At 52.5% G+C, this 15,401-nt stretch overlaps 5 protein-coding genes across 5 annotated transcripts; 3 read left to right on the top strand and 2 right to left on the bottom strand.

Moving 5' to 3' along the window:
• Window positions 1-52: 52 nt before the first annotated feature.
• SMAC4_00315 (uncharacterized protein) lies at window positions 53-2,479 on the top strand (the record flags this gene model as incomplete). The annotated part of the gene is made up of 4 exons (XM_066089410.1): window positions 53-260; window positions 320-706; window positions 789-1,245; window positions 1,320-2,479. 4 exons carry the CDS (start codon window positions 53-55, stop codon window positions 1,438-1,440), a joined length of 1,173 nt encoding a protein of 390 aa, XP_065945847.1. The 3' UTR covers window positions 1,441-2,479.
• Window positions 2,480-5,652: 3,173 nt separating this feature from the next.
• SMAC4_00314 (uncharacterized protein) lies at window positions 5,653-8,931 on the top strand. Its single transcript, XM_003351722.2, has 5 exons — window positions 5,653-5,922; window positions 6,112-6,182; window positions 6,326-6,557; window positions 6,625-8,198; window positions 8,265-8,931. The coding sequence occupies exons 1-5, from the start codon at window positions 5,918-5,920 to the stop codon at window positions 8,483-8,485; spliced, it is 2,103 nt and encodes a 700-aa protein (XP_003351770.1). The 5' UTR covers window positions 5,653-5,917; the 3' UTR covers window positions 8,486-8,931.
• Window positions 8,932-9,009: 78 nt separating this feature from the next.
• On the bottom strand, window positions 9,010-10,556 carry SMAC4_00313 (uncharacterized protein). Its single transcript, XM_003351721.2, has 3 exons — window positions 10,272-10,556; window positions 10,014-10,161; window positions 9,010-9,890 (listed from the first exon to the last, which is right to left on the bottom strand). Exons 1-3 carry the CDS (start codon window positions 10,299-10,301, stop codon window positions 9,271-9,273), a joined length of 798 nt encoding a protein of 265 aa, XP_003351769.1. The 5' UTR covers window positions 10,302-10,556; the 3' UTR covers window positions 9,010-9,270.
• A 240-nt stretch (window positions 10,557-10,796) lies between these two features.
• Window positions 10,797-12,664, top strand: SMAC4_00312 (uncharacterized protein). The gene is made up of 3 exons (XM_003351720.2): window positions 10,797-11,003; window positions 11,072-11,123; window positions 11,215-12,664. The coding sequence occupies exons 1-3, from the start codon at window positions 10,938-10,940 to the stop codon at window positions 12,258-12,260; spliced, it is 1,164 nt and encodes a 387-aa protein (XP_003351768.1). The 5' UTR covers window positions 10,797-10,937; the 3' UTR covers window positions 12,261-12,664.
• Window positions 12,665-13,083: 419 nt separating this feature from the next.
• Window positions 13,084-15,029, bottom strand: SMAC4_00311 (uncharacterized protein). The gene is made up of 4 exons (XM_066089409.1): window positions 14,610-15,029; window positions 14,118-14,545; window positions 13,922-14,052; window positions 13,084-13,862 (listed from the first exon to the last, which is right to left on the bottom strand). Exons 1-4 carry the CDS (start codon window positions 14,750-14,752, stop codon window positions 13,521-13,523), a joined length of 1,044 nt encoding a protein of 347 aa, XP_065945846.1. The 5' UTR covers window positions 14,753-15,029; the 3' UTR covers window positions 13,084-13,520.
• Between the last annotated feature and the right edge of the window lie 372 nt (window positions 15,030-15,401).

Genomic DNA, 15,401 nt, shown 5'->3' with positions numbered 1-15,401 from the left:
CACCTATCAACCAACTCGACAACCCGCCAGTCGTCGCATCATCATCTCCATAATGGCGGACCAGGAGCGCCAGCATGCGTTGGCTTCGTTCAAGGCGAAGCTGATCGAGTCACGAGAGTGGGAGGCAAAGCTCAAGAACTTGCGTCTGGAGCTCAAGGGACTACAAAAGGAGTACGACCAAACAGAAGACAACATCAAGGCGCTGCAAAGTGTCGGCCAAATTATCGGCGAGGTCCTCAAGCAACTGGACGATGAGAGGTGTACGTCTTGCGACCCCCACCCGTAATCTGGTAACTATCACTAACTTGCCATGCGACAGTTATTGTCAAGGCTTCCTCCGGCCCGAGATACGTTGTCGGCTGCCGATCAAAGGTCGACAAGGCGAAACTCAAGCAGGGAACACGTGTGGCGCTCGACATGACGACCCTCACCATCATGCGCATGCTCCCCCGGGAGGTCGACCCGCTAGTATACAACATGTCGCTCGAGGATCCAGGTCAAGTCAGCTTCGCGGGTATCGGCGGTCTGAACGATCAGATTCGCGAGCTCAGAGAGGTTATCGAACTGCCCCTCAAGAACCCAGAGCTGTTCTTGCGAGTCGGTATCAAACCTCCCAAGGGTGTCTTGCTCTATGGCCCCCCAGGTACCGGAAAGACACTACTAGCCAGGGCTGTCGCGAGCAGCTTGGAAACCAACTTCTTGAAGGGTAAGCTCGCACCGTCTTTACCCAGCATTTGTAGCGGCGACATCACTTGACAGGATAGGTTACTAACGATGCTTCTCTTTAGTTGTCTCCTCCGCCATCGTCGACAAGTACATCGGTGAATCCGCTCGACTTATTCGCGAAATGTTCGGCTATGCCAAGGAACACGAGCCCTGTATCATCTTCATGGACGAGATCGACGCCATCGGTGGCAGGCGTTTTAGCGAGGGTACATCCGCCGACAGAGAAATCCAGCGTACACTTATGGAGCTCCTCAACCAGCTCGACGGCTTCGACTACCTCGGCAAGACCAAGATCATCATGGCGACGAACCGCCCCGATACCCTCGACCCCGCGTTGCTGCGTGCCGGCCGTCTAGATCGCAAGATCGAGATCCCTCTGCCCAATGAGGTCGGCCGCCTGGAGATTCTCAAGATCCATGCCTCCGGTGTGGTTATTGAGGGCGATATCGACTACGAGAGTGTTGTGAAGATGAGCGACGGCTTGAACGGTGCTGATTTGCGTAACGTGGTTACTGAAGCGTAAGTTACCAATTCTCTGCTACGACACAACGCCGACCGTGCGGCTCCTTCGCTAACCTTCATCTTCTTCACAGTGGTCTTTTTGCGATCAAGGATTACCGCGATGCGATCAGCCAAGACGACTTCAACAAGGCGGTGCGCAAGGTCGCCGAGTCCAAGAAGCTTGAGGGCAAGCTCGAATACCAGAAGCTATAATAACCCTGCAGTAACTGGAGGTTGGGCGGGGGGTAGAGGTGGTAGCGGTTGAACAACAACAGTGACAAAGCATCTTAGACGCGGACATAGAAGACTCTGCGCCCTTACTAAGTGCGATGAGGGAAGAAAGGCGATGAGCGAACTTTCAACTGTACACAAGCGAAGTACCACGATGCCCGCAGAAAGGGCGTCACAATGACTATTTGATGGCTTATGGCACAGTCCCTTCTACTTTGAAACTCTGGAACTCTGGTGTGGAGCTTGTTAGTGCTTGGTCTTGAACTAAAGCCCAAGAGATGTCTTCGGAGCGTGCATTCTTCTGGTAAAATTTCGGTATAGTCCGACAACTTAATAAGCAAATAACTGTACTGTACGAGCCACCTCCGCTTGAGAAGATTCCGTTTCCGCGGCGGTTGGTATGTGTCCAACCACGCGAAGATAGGTGTGCAACACAAAAAAAACTGATGGGCTGACCACCCGAGCCACCGTCACTTCACATGACACAGCATTAGTGAAGTGGCACACCACGCACGTTTTCACCACCGCCATGCAGCTTTCCGGCTGCTGGTCGAACGGCACGGTAGCTTGTTCCAAGAGCATGATGGATGGATGGCAAGATTGTCCCGGTTTGTTGTGCAATCCCCCAATCACTCTTGTGGTTGTGCTTTTCATATATTCTCTAGCGGGAACTAAGGGAAGGTAAAACTGAAAATTGTTTGTTTGGTAACGGAACAGGCGAGGCAACAAGGCTTTATTTGCCTTCTCCCTCTCACTCACGACTGAAGCTCACATGGACATTGTCTCGGATATGTTGGCAAAGTTGCTAGCAATGGAGGAAGCCGAAACTCCGGGCATCAAGTTTCTCGGATATGGGTGCCTTTCATGTCAATGATATCTCTCTGTCTGTCTGTCTGTCTTTCTGTCTGTCCGTGACTCTGATTGTGCCACTTCTCTGCGTGTTTTTCATGGTCCCATCCCGCATTCCCGCAGAGATTGTTGCCTTGTGGGATGGATGGATGGATGGATGGATGGATGGATGGATGGATGGATGGATGAATGGATGGATCGACCCGAGACATTTTGCCTTCCCTTCCCCAACCTACATTTGTTTTACACACGTAAAAGAAGAAATCTGAATGTCATGATTCCTTCGGTACTCAGATTGCAGCTTGTCAGTCAGCCAGTCAGCCAGTGTGCACTTTACCTCTTCTGATGTTCTGATGTGCTGATGTATTGTGTTGATGGAAACATATTCCTTTCGATGCTCAGCTTGCAGCTTGCCAGTCAGTCAGTGTGCACTTTACCTCTTTTTGAATGTGCTGATGTGTTGATGTGTGTGATGGAAACAGATAGTTCTATGCGGCTCAGTGGCTGGGATGGCAGGATGGGTACTACTTAGTGTGTAAAGGTAGGGAGGGTGTCATCCATCTCTAACTTTGGTCAAGATTTTGGTTCCTGTTCCTGTTCCTGTTGCTGGACGGGCGCCGCCGCTGCTAGTGTAAAGGGCGGATCAGCACGATACGAGGTAGCATGGCGGATTACTAGTGTAGTGCAGTGATAGTAGAGGCGGCTACAGTATTCCGTGATGGATAACGAGAATAATGCTAGATGTTAGTGTCGTTGCATCCGTCGTGGGTGGTGTAAGTGAGAGCTTGCCGTTCGCCTTTTTGGCCAAGGCGCGCAACCGTATTCTGAAATTGCACCAAAGGGCAAAGTAAGCCGAAGCGGGTTTGTGAACCATGTGGGATGGATGGCTAGTCACAGAGATCGAAAAGGGTAAACTGGACCGCGGACAATGTTCGTATTTGTCGTTTAGTTAGTGTCTGCATGGCTTGGCTGGTGATGGACAGGTCGATTCCAGAAAGGTAATGGTAGATTCCATCGATCTTGTGACATCGTGTTTCTTTTGGTTGGGGAAACTTTTCGTTGTGTGAACGACCCGGCATTCTGGGAGCGAAAGACAGGATATCATGGGCTGCTAAGAATAGCGCATCATCCCGGCCGGCGGCCGAGAGATGGTGCTGTTCGTTTTCCACTTTTTTGTGTAAGCGGCCTGGATATGGTCCTCCTTGTGCCCGTGGAAAGGGGTGTCACAGCCGCAAAAAGTGGATTCCTCCTAACAAGATGACTTCCATTCCGTTGCTTGGAAATTCGGCTAGCGACCCGGCGGCAAGCCGTATCCTCGTGTAAAGAAGGCCCCAAGGAAAATTTTATGGATCCTGAGGGCGCCTACACTAATGAACGAAGAAAGGCCGAAACCAGGGTCCGGTGGTTTATGCCTTGGAGGAGGAGGTTTGTCTTGTAAGGCGGCAGATGTTTGTTGTTGTTATCGTTGTCGTTGTTCTTTGCTCCGTCCCGGGTTCGGGAGGCTGAGTAGGTCAGGGGTTGATCTACACTAACCGTGTGATGGCGCCCCCCCGTACCCCGTATGTTAAATGTTTATCTCTTATCCCGCACATTTCGGAAAGGATACCACGGTCGATCGCCGGGTTTGAAGAATGGATGGCGCGCGTCATACGCGAAGGGCAAGCAGGCAGTGACGTCGCGGAGGGCTTGGAACGGGTGCCGGCCCCCTGCTTCGGCCCACTGTTACGAACGAGGCTCTCCACCGCCATTGCCGTGAAACCCCTGAAAACATCGACACAGCATAAACACCGGAATTTGGAATTACGTGCTCGCACTTATCGGAAGGTGAGGGGAGACCCGGCAAGGCAGTGAGAAGGTAGAGATATCGAAAAGGTTTGCAGGAGCATGCCACGGTCCATCTGGAGAAGAGCTTTTGCTTCCATTGTCATTCGAGGTTCTGAGGTGACCGATTCGTGGACGTCGTGGAGAGTTGTATGTGTGTATCTCTACAGTCCGTCTGCCGAGCGTAGTGCGTGCAGTGCATGAGGTTTGCGTGGACAACCATCATAACCTACCCCACTAATAAAGGAACCCTATGCCTCGTTCTGCCTGTTCAGGGTTGTCCATCACTGACAAAGCTGGAATGGCTTGCATTTAACTGTTTACCATTGATGAGTATGGCGTCCATCAGCGACTCAGAGATGTGACCGGTTTGACGATCTCGAAGTTGGCTGAAACACAAGATATCGTGTGAGGAATGGAAGTTATGTAAGAAGTGAGGAAGTATACATGCGTTCTGGCCTTCCCGTCGAGTGTACACATATCATGGTGGGGTAGCATGAGCTACTTCAGCATTCAGCTGAGTCTTTGCACATGTAAGAGTTAAGTAGGTTAGTGAAGAAAAGTCTTGTGAGACATAACAAAAAGAAAAGATTCTTCCTGATGGGAGGAAGGCATGGATATACCCTAGAGGTAGCCATCATGATAAGAGTTGTCAAGAAGATTCCAGGTGGGAACGGATGAACTGTTGCAAGGTGGGTGGGAGGTCTGTACACTCAATGTACCTATAGAGACAGGATGAAGTCAACAACAACAATCCCAATGACAACAAACCGACCGAACCCCTCCATCAACACAAGCACAAACCGTCCTGGCATGGAAACGGCTTGTCCCCCGCCATATCAAGGCGGCCACCACCGAAACAACGATCCCGAACCGGCCGGTATCACGCTGAAACGCTGGGCTATAGGTTACGATCACCACAACATTCAAATCCGCATACAGTTTCTGATTTTCGCTCACTCCGTATTGACAATGGGGGCGGAGCTTCTGGGGACAAAGGCAATGAATCAAAGAAAAATTAACGAGCATGGGACGATTTTGGCAGAGTCTGGATGGACACAGAGACCGTTCGGGCGGTGGACACAAAGCTTGGCGGTCTTTCTTGTCGTTTGGCCGGCCAAGGAGAAGCGAGCAGGTGGGCGAGACCCCTGTCCTTGGCGATAGTGCGCGTGTGCCCCACCTGGGAAGCTGCACCTGCAGCAGTCTCACCAGCGAACCGGTCAATGCCATTGGTGCCGTCTGGTGTCCCTGCCATCAGCGCTGGCCAGTGCTGTCCACCAAATCCGCCCGTGGACGGGGTGTGGACGGGGCAACCTGACGGGGCCGACCTGAACACAGCCAGTCTCCAGTCTCGCCAGTCCCGCCCGTCTCCAGTGGGAGAGATGCCAAAAGAGGGACCGAAGAGAACAGAGAGAACCAAGGAGAGCCAAGTGACGAGAGCGCCGTACCCTCCCCGCCCCCGTTTCGGCCATAAAGACAAGTCTCCCCGTGGCCGTCAAGAGTCAGGTCTTTGAAGTCACTTCTGGCCTGCTCTCTGTTCTTATTTATCCATCCACTCATCTCTTCCTTTCATCCTCCAAACGACCCCCGACTGTACCCCCGACGTTCCTCACGTTCGCTTCTCGCCTTCTGTCCGTTTCTTTAATACTTGATACCCCCGCGCCCGTACAACTCGGTACACCGTCTCACCGCAAGACGATAGCGACCAACTACCCGAACTTCCACAAAACAACTACAACAAGCTCTAATTCTATATTCGGTACCGTCGTTCGTTGGTTAATCAGTCAACATGTGGTACGTTAAAGAGAGGACACCGTTGGCTTTTCGAGTCCTTCTGTCTGATCCAGCTGCTCGGTCTCGTCCGAACAAGCTGAAGGCCCCGCATCACTCCTAAAAAGGGCCGATCGCAAGAGACAACTGAGGCGCAAACCCAGCCCCCGTTCAACTGGACACCTTTGCTAACTGGAGTCTCTTGCTGTGTAGTGGCATTTTCGGTTATATCAACTACCTGGTGGAAAAGGACAGGAAGTACATTCTAGACACACTCGTTAATGGTACGTCATGAAGTGCTTGCGCGTCCAGCCCCCCTCTCTATACAACATCACGACATTTCCCGGTCCTTTGTCCACAGAAACGCCATTTACGAGGCTCCGAACCTGGGAGCAACGGTAGCTAACCGCTAACTTTGCGAATCCAGGCCTTTCCCGTCTCGAATACCGCGGTTACGACTCTGCCGGTCTTGCCATCGATGGCGACAAGAAGAACGAGGTGCTCGCCTTCAAGGAGGTGGGCAAGGTTGCGAAGCTGAAGGAGCTCATCGACAGCCAGAACCTCGATCTTGAAGAGACCTTCGATTCCCATTGCGGCATCGCTCACACTCGCTGGGCCACCCACGGCCCCCCCTCGCGCGTCAACTGCCACCCTCACCGGTAAGTTTTGCAACTGTGCATAAACTGGCCTCGAACAGTGGACAAGTTCTGACCAAGCAAATCACAGGTCCGATCCCAACTGGGAGTTCTCGATCGTTCATAACGGGATCATCACGAACTACAAGGAACTCAAGACTTTGCTTGAGGGCAAGGGTTTCAAGTTTGAAACCGAGACTGATACTGAGTGCATTGCCAAGCTCGCCAAGTACCTTTATGACCAGCACCCTACTGTCGGCTTTACTGATCTCGCCAAGGCCGTTATCAACGAGCTTGAGGGCGCCTACGGTCTTTTGATCAAGAGCGTTCACTACCCCCACGAGGTCATCGCTGCTCGCAAGGGTTCGCCCCTCGTTATCGGTGTCAAGACTCAGAAGCGCATGAAGGTCGATTTCGTTGATGTCGAGTACGCCGACGATGTGCCTCTTCCCGCTGAGACTGCCTCCCAAAATGTTGCTCTCAAGAAATCCGCCGCTGGCCTCCTTTCTCCCAACGGTCTTTTGGGCGCTGCCGACAAGTCTCTTCTCCACCGCTCCCAGTCGCGTGCCTTCATGACCGATGATGGCATGCCCATGCCCACTGAGTTCTTCCTCTCATCGGACCCTTCCGCCATCGTCGAGCACACCAAGAAGGTCATGTACCTCGAGGACGACGATATCGCCCACATCCACGAGGGCTCTCTCAACATTCACCGTCTGAAAAAGGCCGATGGTAGTTCCAACGTTCGTACAATCCAGACGCTTGAGCTCGAGCTTCAGGAGATTATGAAGGGCAAGTTCGACCACTTCATGCAGAAGGAGATTTTCGAGCAGCCCGAGTCCGTCGTCAACACCATGCGTGGTCGTCTTGACGTTGCCAACAAGACCGTTACTCTCGGTGGTCTTCGCAGCTACATCGACACCATCCGTCGCTGCCGTCGCATTATCTTCATTGCTTGCGGTACCTCTTACCACAGCTGTATGGCGGTTCGTGGTATTTTTGAGGAACTGACCGAGATCCCCATTTCTGTCGAGCTCGCGTCCGATTTTCTCGACCGTGAAGCCCCCGTCTTCCGTGACGACACCTGCGTCTTCGTGTCTCAGTCTGGTGAGACTGCTGATTCGCTTATGGCGCTCAGGTACTGCTTGGAGCGGGGAGCCCTCACCGTTGGTATTGTCAACGTTGTCGGTTCTTCCATCTCCATGATGACCCACTGCGGTGTGCATGTCAACGCTGGCCCTGAGATCGGTGTTGCCTCCACCAAGGCCTATACCTCTCAGTTCATCGCCATGGTCATGTTCGCTCTGTCCCTTGGTGAGGATCGCGCTTCCAAGAAACAGCGTCGCGAGGAGATCATGGAGGGTCTTGGTAAGATCAGCGAGCAGATCTCGTCCGTCCTTACCCAGGACCAGAAGATCAAGCAGATGTGCGAGGAGAGGTTCAGGAACCAGAAGTCTCTTCTGCTCCTCGGTCGTGGCAGCCAGTACAGCACAGCTCTCGAGGGCGCCCTCAAGATTAAGGAGATTAGTTATCTCCATTGCGAGGCCGTCATGAGCGGTGAGCTGAAGCACGGTGTGCTGGCTCTTGTCGACGAGAACCTTCCCATCATCATGATCTTGACCCGCGACAAGCTCTTCCGCAAGAGCTTGAACGCTTATCAGCAAGGTACGTTATTGCATTTCCCCAATGACTGAAACCCACGGAAAAGATGCTAACCGTTTCTTCCAACAGTTGTCGCCAGAAAGGGCAAGCCGGTCGTTATCTGCAACGAGGACGACGCCGAGTTCCAGACCAGCGAGGCCGTCAAGATCGAGATCCCCAAGACCGTCGACTGCCTCCAGGGTATCCTCAACGTTATTCCCCTGCAGTTGATCGCCTATTGGTTGGCCGTTATGGAGGGCCTCAATGTCGACTTCCCCCGAAACCTCGCCAAGTCGGTGACTGTGGAGTAAACGAGGATTAAATGAAAGGGGTCGTCGGTAAAGCGATTGACTGACACTTTGAATCGAACGAAGAGACGACGAGACAACAACAACTGAAAGGAAGGCAGGTCTTTCTGTGTTGATGAGAGCGGATTTTTGATATACCTATTTGTAATCTACATCGTGCTTTGGTCTATAGGCGGGCGTGGTGGAGTCTTCTACTTGCTGGAACGAATCTGGGAGGAAGAAAAAGGCGAAAAGCCAAGGGCGCGCAACAACGGGGAGGTCAAAAGTGAAATGGATGGAACTCAAAGGGAGTCGGCGGGATGGAACAAATGGGTTCCGGGGATACTGTGCTACTGTGCTCATGGCTTGAAGCGTACTTTGCGATCTGTTTGTCACATTCAAGGACAATGTGATGGAACTGTTATTAAGGAGTTAGCTTGTAACAGTAATGGTACTGTCTTTGATGATAATGCATATCTGGCAAAGTGACAATTCTCTGGCGATATATTGCACCGTTCGAGGGGAAAGGGAAGTAGAAAGTCGATCATAACAGACGCTACCGTCTCCGGAATCCTGTAGTCGGAACCCGATGGTCAAATCAATGCCATATTCTGACTGCCCGTGAAGTCCCATACTTACAACTTGATTCACCTGTATCATAGCTCTGGTAAAAGTTCCTCTGCTTTTATGCTACCAAACGGCCACGGTATCTTCATCGTCTGCGTATGACCATATCTATTCATTGGTTCCATTGTCTTCCAATCAAGCCCACACCGGCGCCCTAATCACTGCTATGATATGTACAGACCTTAAACAGTCTGAGTACCATACCCCTTGATCCGCTCAGCAAAAGCCCAGCTCTGCTTCTCAAGCTGCTCGTCCTCCTTCAGCTCCACGCCCTCCTTCGTCACAACCGCAATGCTGTACCGATCCAAGCTCCTCGCGTCGCGGTAGTACAGCACCTTCATGCACTCCTTGACCACCTCCACCGCCTCCTCGCGGCTCAGCCTGGCCGCATCCTCCTCCGTCGCCGCATACCGGCGCATGATAGGTTGCGCCAGCGCGCTGCCAAAGCCCGTCGCCAGGGAAGGGCTCGTGAAGCTGGTGCCGCGCAGGTCGACAGAAGCCAGGTACGGCTTGGAGTCGCCATCGAAACCGGCGATTAGGAGCTGGTTCCAGAGAGGGTCGAAGTCGTTGCGGCGCTTGTAGAGAAGCTTTTGCAGGTACTTGTGCAGGTTGGCGGCGTTCAGCTGGCCGGCCTTGCTGTCGGAGGAGGGGTCCTCGTAGGCTTCGTCGATGGAGAGCTCGGTTAGGTGGCGGTCGAGGAACTGCATATCGGAGACGTCGCCGGAGAAGCCGATGACGGAGGAGTCGAGGAAGACGCGCAGGCGCTTGACGTCGGGGAAGCGAGCTAGGGAGCCGTAGGAAGCTGTTTTGGAGGAGGAGGAGGAGAAGGAAGGGTCAGTAAGGGTGTTTTTTGTTTATGTCATGGGTGTGTAGTCGGTTGTCGAGAAGTGTGAGTTTGACGATGGGATCTTCCTATGAAACATACCAAGGTTATCCGCGGCCATGACTACACCGTCCTTGTACTTGATCGCGATGACGGAGGTACCCGTCACGATGGGTGCTTGTGTCGCCTGCCTCGGGCCGCTGTTCTGGAGGAAGGAGTGGTCATAGGCGCCGTAGACATCATCTCTGGGCTGTGTTTATCGCAAGACAACATGTTAGTTCCATGCCGTCCATGCTGGGTAGAGGTATGTATGTATAAATGCTGCTGCGACAGCAGGTGAGGGGAGGGTTGAAGACGTACACGACCCCAAGCTTGCGGGCGGTGATCCATGGTTAACTGTAGAGTTGGGAATCAAGAGAATGCTCTGAAAGGCGGGGTATCGTTCGTAAACTGGGGGCTTCGCGCGAAAGATGGTCTCGGTCGCTATTCGAGATGCTTGTTCGTGGTCTCTGAGAAAGTTGTTCGTTGGTTATTGTTGTTGAATATGGCAAGATAACGATAGACGGGGAATGGTTCGTTTGGCGGATGATGGTGTTGACGTGGGGAGCTTCCGCCTGGTCACTGACTTGACGTTGCGGCTGGAGGAGCTGGCAGTGGTGGCAGGCTAGGTGCGCCAGTCCAGTGAGCTCCATCCCCTGCCCTGCAGCTTCGCGTCCAGGTGCTGCCTTTCACTCCCGCTGCTGTCCACTGTTGGGCTTGGCTTGGCGTCACTGTCCGGGCAGCCCACTGTAAACAGTGGAGCCATAGCCAGAAGGTATGGGAAGGCCCGAGCGTCATTTGAATGTTTTGGTTCCAGGCTTGGCCTTGAGCCTCCTATCAGCACGTGACACCCTTCATCTCGAACTCGACATTCACTACATCTACTCATCAACGACGGCGCCCTTGTGAAACCTATATAATTTTACAACAAAAGATCTGACACTGTGTCTCCTATACGACCATACCTATTGTACCAACAGTGCAACCATGGGACTTGTAGCATACGACAGCAGTGACGAGGACGAGGACGTCCAAGTCGAGGTCACGACTGTGGTAAGAACATATGGATCGCCCTTAGAGTACTGATATAACACTGTACACTAGCTGACATGGTTTCATAGCCACAGAACACCAAGAAGGACACATCCTCACATCCATCATCAAACGATACCGGTACGCCCCCCTCACGCTCACGACAAGTTTTTGCGCTATGAGCCCGACAAACAATGAGATGTTTCTCCGCTAGTCGCTAACCTATTCGCAGTAACGACATCACTAACGGCTACAAATGGCTACAATGAGAGCAGGCCCTCACAGCCTTTAGCACCATCGATACCAGCGCCCTCACACGAGCTACCACAACAACCACAACCAGCCCGAGAACCATCACCAGACCCAGTTCTCGGCCCAGCATTAGGTCCAGCCCTCGGCCCCTCCATGCCTCCTCCCGCCGGCCCCTCACTCAACACCCTCCCCGACCCCGACTCCGACGTCGACATGTCCTTCCTCGACGACCCTTCCACCTCCTCCATCGCCGGCTTACCTTCTGGACCATCAGCGGCCGAGCCCCCCAAATCCCCCTATACCGCAACCCGCACCTTACTCCGGGACCTCACCCTCCCCGCCCTTCCCAACATGGACATCCCCACCTCTCCTCCCCTTTCACCTTCCGACATCGGGTCAGTCGAACAGCTAGCCGCCCTGACCAGCAAGTTTGACAAATTCCTCGAACTGAAGCGCACAAAGGGGCAGCACTTCAACTCGCGCATCGCGCAGAGCGCGGCTACCAAAAACCCGGGCCTGATGGATAAGTTGATGAGGTTCGTGGGGGTCGAAACGGAGTTTTACTTTGACGACGACGACGACGACCTTCCTCCTGCCCATGCCCAAACCAACAACAACGGCAACAACGACGACAACTCCCCTGCTGAAAACACATCAGAGACAGTAGCACCGCCACCGCCACCGCCACCGGCTGGATGGGAGCAATACGCAACCACCCTCTCCAAAGAAGTGTGGGCTCCATCTGTGATGCCAGGGTGGGCGTATAGGGAAAGAATCCGGAAAACGCAGGAGAGGATGCAGAAGGAAAACGAAAGGAAGAGAGGGGAGAGGGTGGAGTTTGTTAGTGGAGGGACGACCAGTAGGACGGGGAGCGCGACGCCGTTAGGGAGTGTGGCTTATCCTGGGGGGATGAGCGGGACGGCGACGGGGACGAGCACGGGGGCCGGGACGCCGAGTGCTGGTGGTGGTGCTGGTGGTGGCAGCACGACGGCTGGAGTCAAGAGGAAGTCAAGGTTTGATACGTGAGGCGGGAGTTCAGAGGACTTATACAGCCACTTGTTTCCGGTGTTTCATTATTCAGTTCAACGAGAGGGGGTGGGACGTCGATATAGAATGGGATATAGACGTGTCGATGGACTATTTCGTGAAAAGCTATTGACCATACCGGTCATTATCACGGACATGTTCAATGCATGGTCAACATCGGGAGTGGGTTGGTCCGTGGCGTGACGTAGAGAGAGACTTGTCGATGAAAGCATATATCCTCATAATGGGCGTTACAAAGCGCTACGACTTGGTAATGGTCCATACCGGACCATAGCTCAGATATAAAGGCCAAAAACTCCATACACTAAAAAGGAACGTACAAAAAGGAGAGGCGGGAATTCAAGTTTGAAAGATTCGTGACTTCGACTTTAACATAAACTCCATGGCACCTAAGGGATGACTTACAAGAAAAGGAGGTGCCGTAATTGTTGTCCGACAGTCACCCTGTATTGACTTCGCGGCCAAGAGCGTTATGTCAGACACTCAATTCTCTCGGTTATATCGACGACCATGGCCCTTCGTCCACTTGACATTCTCTTCGTTTGTAGTTCAAGTCGTCATGGATGCCTTTGAGACCGATGCCTTTGAGACCGAGTGTCGAGAGACCATGATTGACCTAGAACCGGTCCAAATAATTATATACTACTGGGACCAGGAATGGAGAACACCCCCAAACAAGGGAGTTGGCATCATTGTCCAGTGGCTTGGGCGCTGTGTTTTCTGAAGCTACCTAATCCAAAGGGTTGAAAGCCATTTCTTGGTCACTCAAGCACTAGTCCTCGAATAGTTTCGGCAAGATGGTTGGTATCTCTTAGTTATTTGGCTGCTTCTTTGCTGTCATTCCAGCAGAATAAGCTAATGAACACTCTTATTACACATGTCATCTGCATAAGAGGCCCGTTCGAACTCGTTAAGAGTATTCTCTGCGTTAATCGTTCCAAAGAGAAGCTCTTTATTCCTCAACCGTGCCTCATCATCCCTGGCCCTCGTGCAATTCCATGGTATCTTCAAACACATAAGCATAAAAAACATAAAATGACACCTATTTATCCAAACCAAAGCAAGAATCAAGTGGCGTCGTGAACCTCCTGTGTACACTGCAGGCGCAATGTGGTGGCTCAAGAAAAAGTAAATTAGATCGTCCCAGTGCGTAACCTGGCACTAGGCAATGTTTCCGCGTAACCTCGCCATCCATGGGTATTCGAACATCAAAACGCTTGTTGACAGTATGTAGATCGTTTACTCGTCGTCGGTGCAGCCGAGATCAAGGCCCATGGAGCGCTTGACAGTGCCACGAATGTCAATCTGGACAGTCTGGTTTCCGGTCGCCAAGGCGTCGGCGATATAGGAGAGGCTCTCGCCATTGTTGATGACACTCTTGCCGCGGAGCTTGAAGGGGAGGATGCCGTTAAGCTTATCACAGTAAGGCTTCTGCACGACAAGACCGGTAACGTAGCCGAGATCGGTGATGGTGGCACGCATAGGATACACGTTGTCGTTGCCGGGCTTAAGGGAAATGTTGTCAAGGAAGACGGTGCCGATTTCCTTGTCAAGGAGATAGTTGTGGAAAGTAGCATTGCCCTGGGGAGCGACAGGTTAGCATATGAATGACTAATGAAGAAATGGAGTGTTCAACTTACAAGCTCGAAAGAAACCTTGGAGTAGTTGGGGATCCTGACGGTACCGAAGAAGTTGTTGGTGCCGTTCTTAGCATTAGCAGTGGGGTTGACGGTGGTGTTGGTAACGGTGGTTCCGTCCAGCAGACGGAGGCCTGTTGTTCCTGTTAGTTACGATGTTCATGTCTGCGAAACATTATTATGGCGTAAGGATGCTTACCAGGCATGTCAATAGTCTTCTTGAAAGTGACACCATAGGCCTTGGCGATACCCTTGACGTGAACCTTGGTGGGACCCTCGACGGTAACCCTGAAAGTCTCGTTGTGCAGAAGCCAGGTGTTGAAGGTAGTGAAAGCCTCCATATCGTCGATCATGGTGAACTGGGTGATGTTGACAGTCTGGGACTTGTCGCTGGTGGTCTCGGGGAACTGAACCTTGGCGAAAGGCCTGTGGTCGGGCAAATCCTCAATGTACATGACACCCTCGAAAGGCTCGATCCTGGCCTTGACCTTTCCGTCACTCTTGACCTCGGTGTTGATAGACATGGTGAAGTTTTGAGCCCGAGAGTTGGTCATCTTGATGCTGTCGAGGATGAGCTCGGCATGGTCGAGCTTGTCCTGAGCGATCTTGGGAACGGCAACGAGGAGGCTGTGGTATGACTATTAGCAATCAAACATACTTTTATAAGTGAGATGATGTGAGTTTGACTTACATAACAGGGACGACAATGACAACGATGACGACGAGCGCGATCAAGTACACCCACCAAAACTTCAAGCAGTGACCGGCGCAGCCTCTCTTGCGCGGCTTCTCGACGACGTTCTCCGTCTGGACATACTCGGGCTTGTTGTCCATTTTGTAGGAGTTTCCTTAGATTTCGATTTTGTGAGATGAGTGTGTGAAGTAGTGAGGGCGTTGACCGTTTTAACAACTCAAAGGAACCGGGGTTGTGGTCGTGTGTAAGTGCGGATGGCGGACCCCTATTATTTCCTTTCCCAGAACTCAAAGCCAACCGTGCTGATTGGGTGTAGGAGGACAATTCCTTGGTTGTAGAGAAGCGACAACCTGGAGGAAGGAGAAAAGAAAGCGGATAGTTCAACCAGGAAAACGACTGGGAAAAGGAGAGCAGGAGCCAGACAGGAAATAGGAAATCGAGACGGGCAACGGACTGTGTGGTTATTATAAACAGAAACTGCGAAGAGACTTGTAGTGACTTGCGAGCTGGGAGGGTGGGAATTGGGGAGGCACTAGGGAGGAGCGGGTAGGAGCGACTCAACACAAAGGGAAGTGGATGTGATGGTTGCAGGGATTCCATGCTTCCCTTCCACTCTTCCCCAAAAGCTGCTTGGCTCGCTTGAGCCAGGCTCCTCCGTAGCTGCCCTCTCTGGTTGCAGAAATCGGCGAGCAGCTTTCAGACAAAGGAAAAAGAGGCCAAAAAAGCTCGCTGCTAGTGCTGTTCTGGCTGTCTAGGGATCGCCCTCCCCCCCCTCTTCAACGACCACAC

Source organism: Sordaria macrospora, chromosome 1, assembly GCF_033870435.1.
Source record: "Sordaria macrospora chromosome 1, complete sequence".
Lineage (NCBI taxonomy): Eukaryota > Fungi > Ascomycota > Sordariomycetes > Sordariales > Sordariaceae > Sordaria > Sordaria macrospora.
Note: the sequence above shows the minus strand (reverse complement) of the source record. Positions and strands in the feature narration are given on the sequence as shown.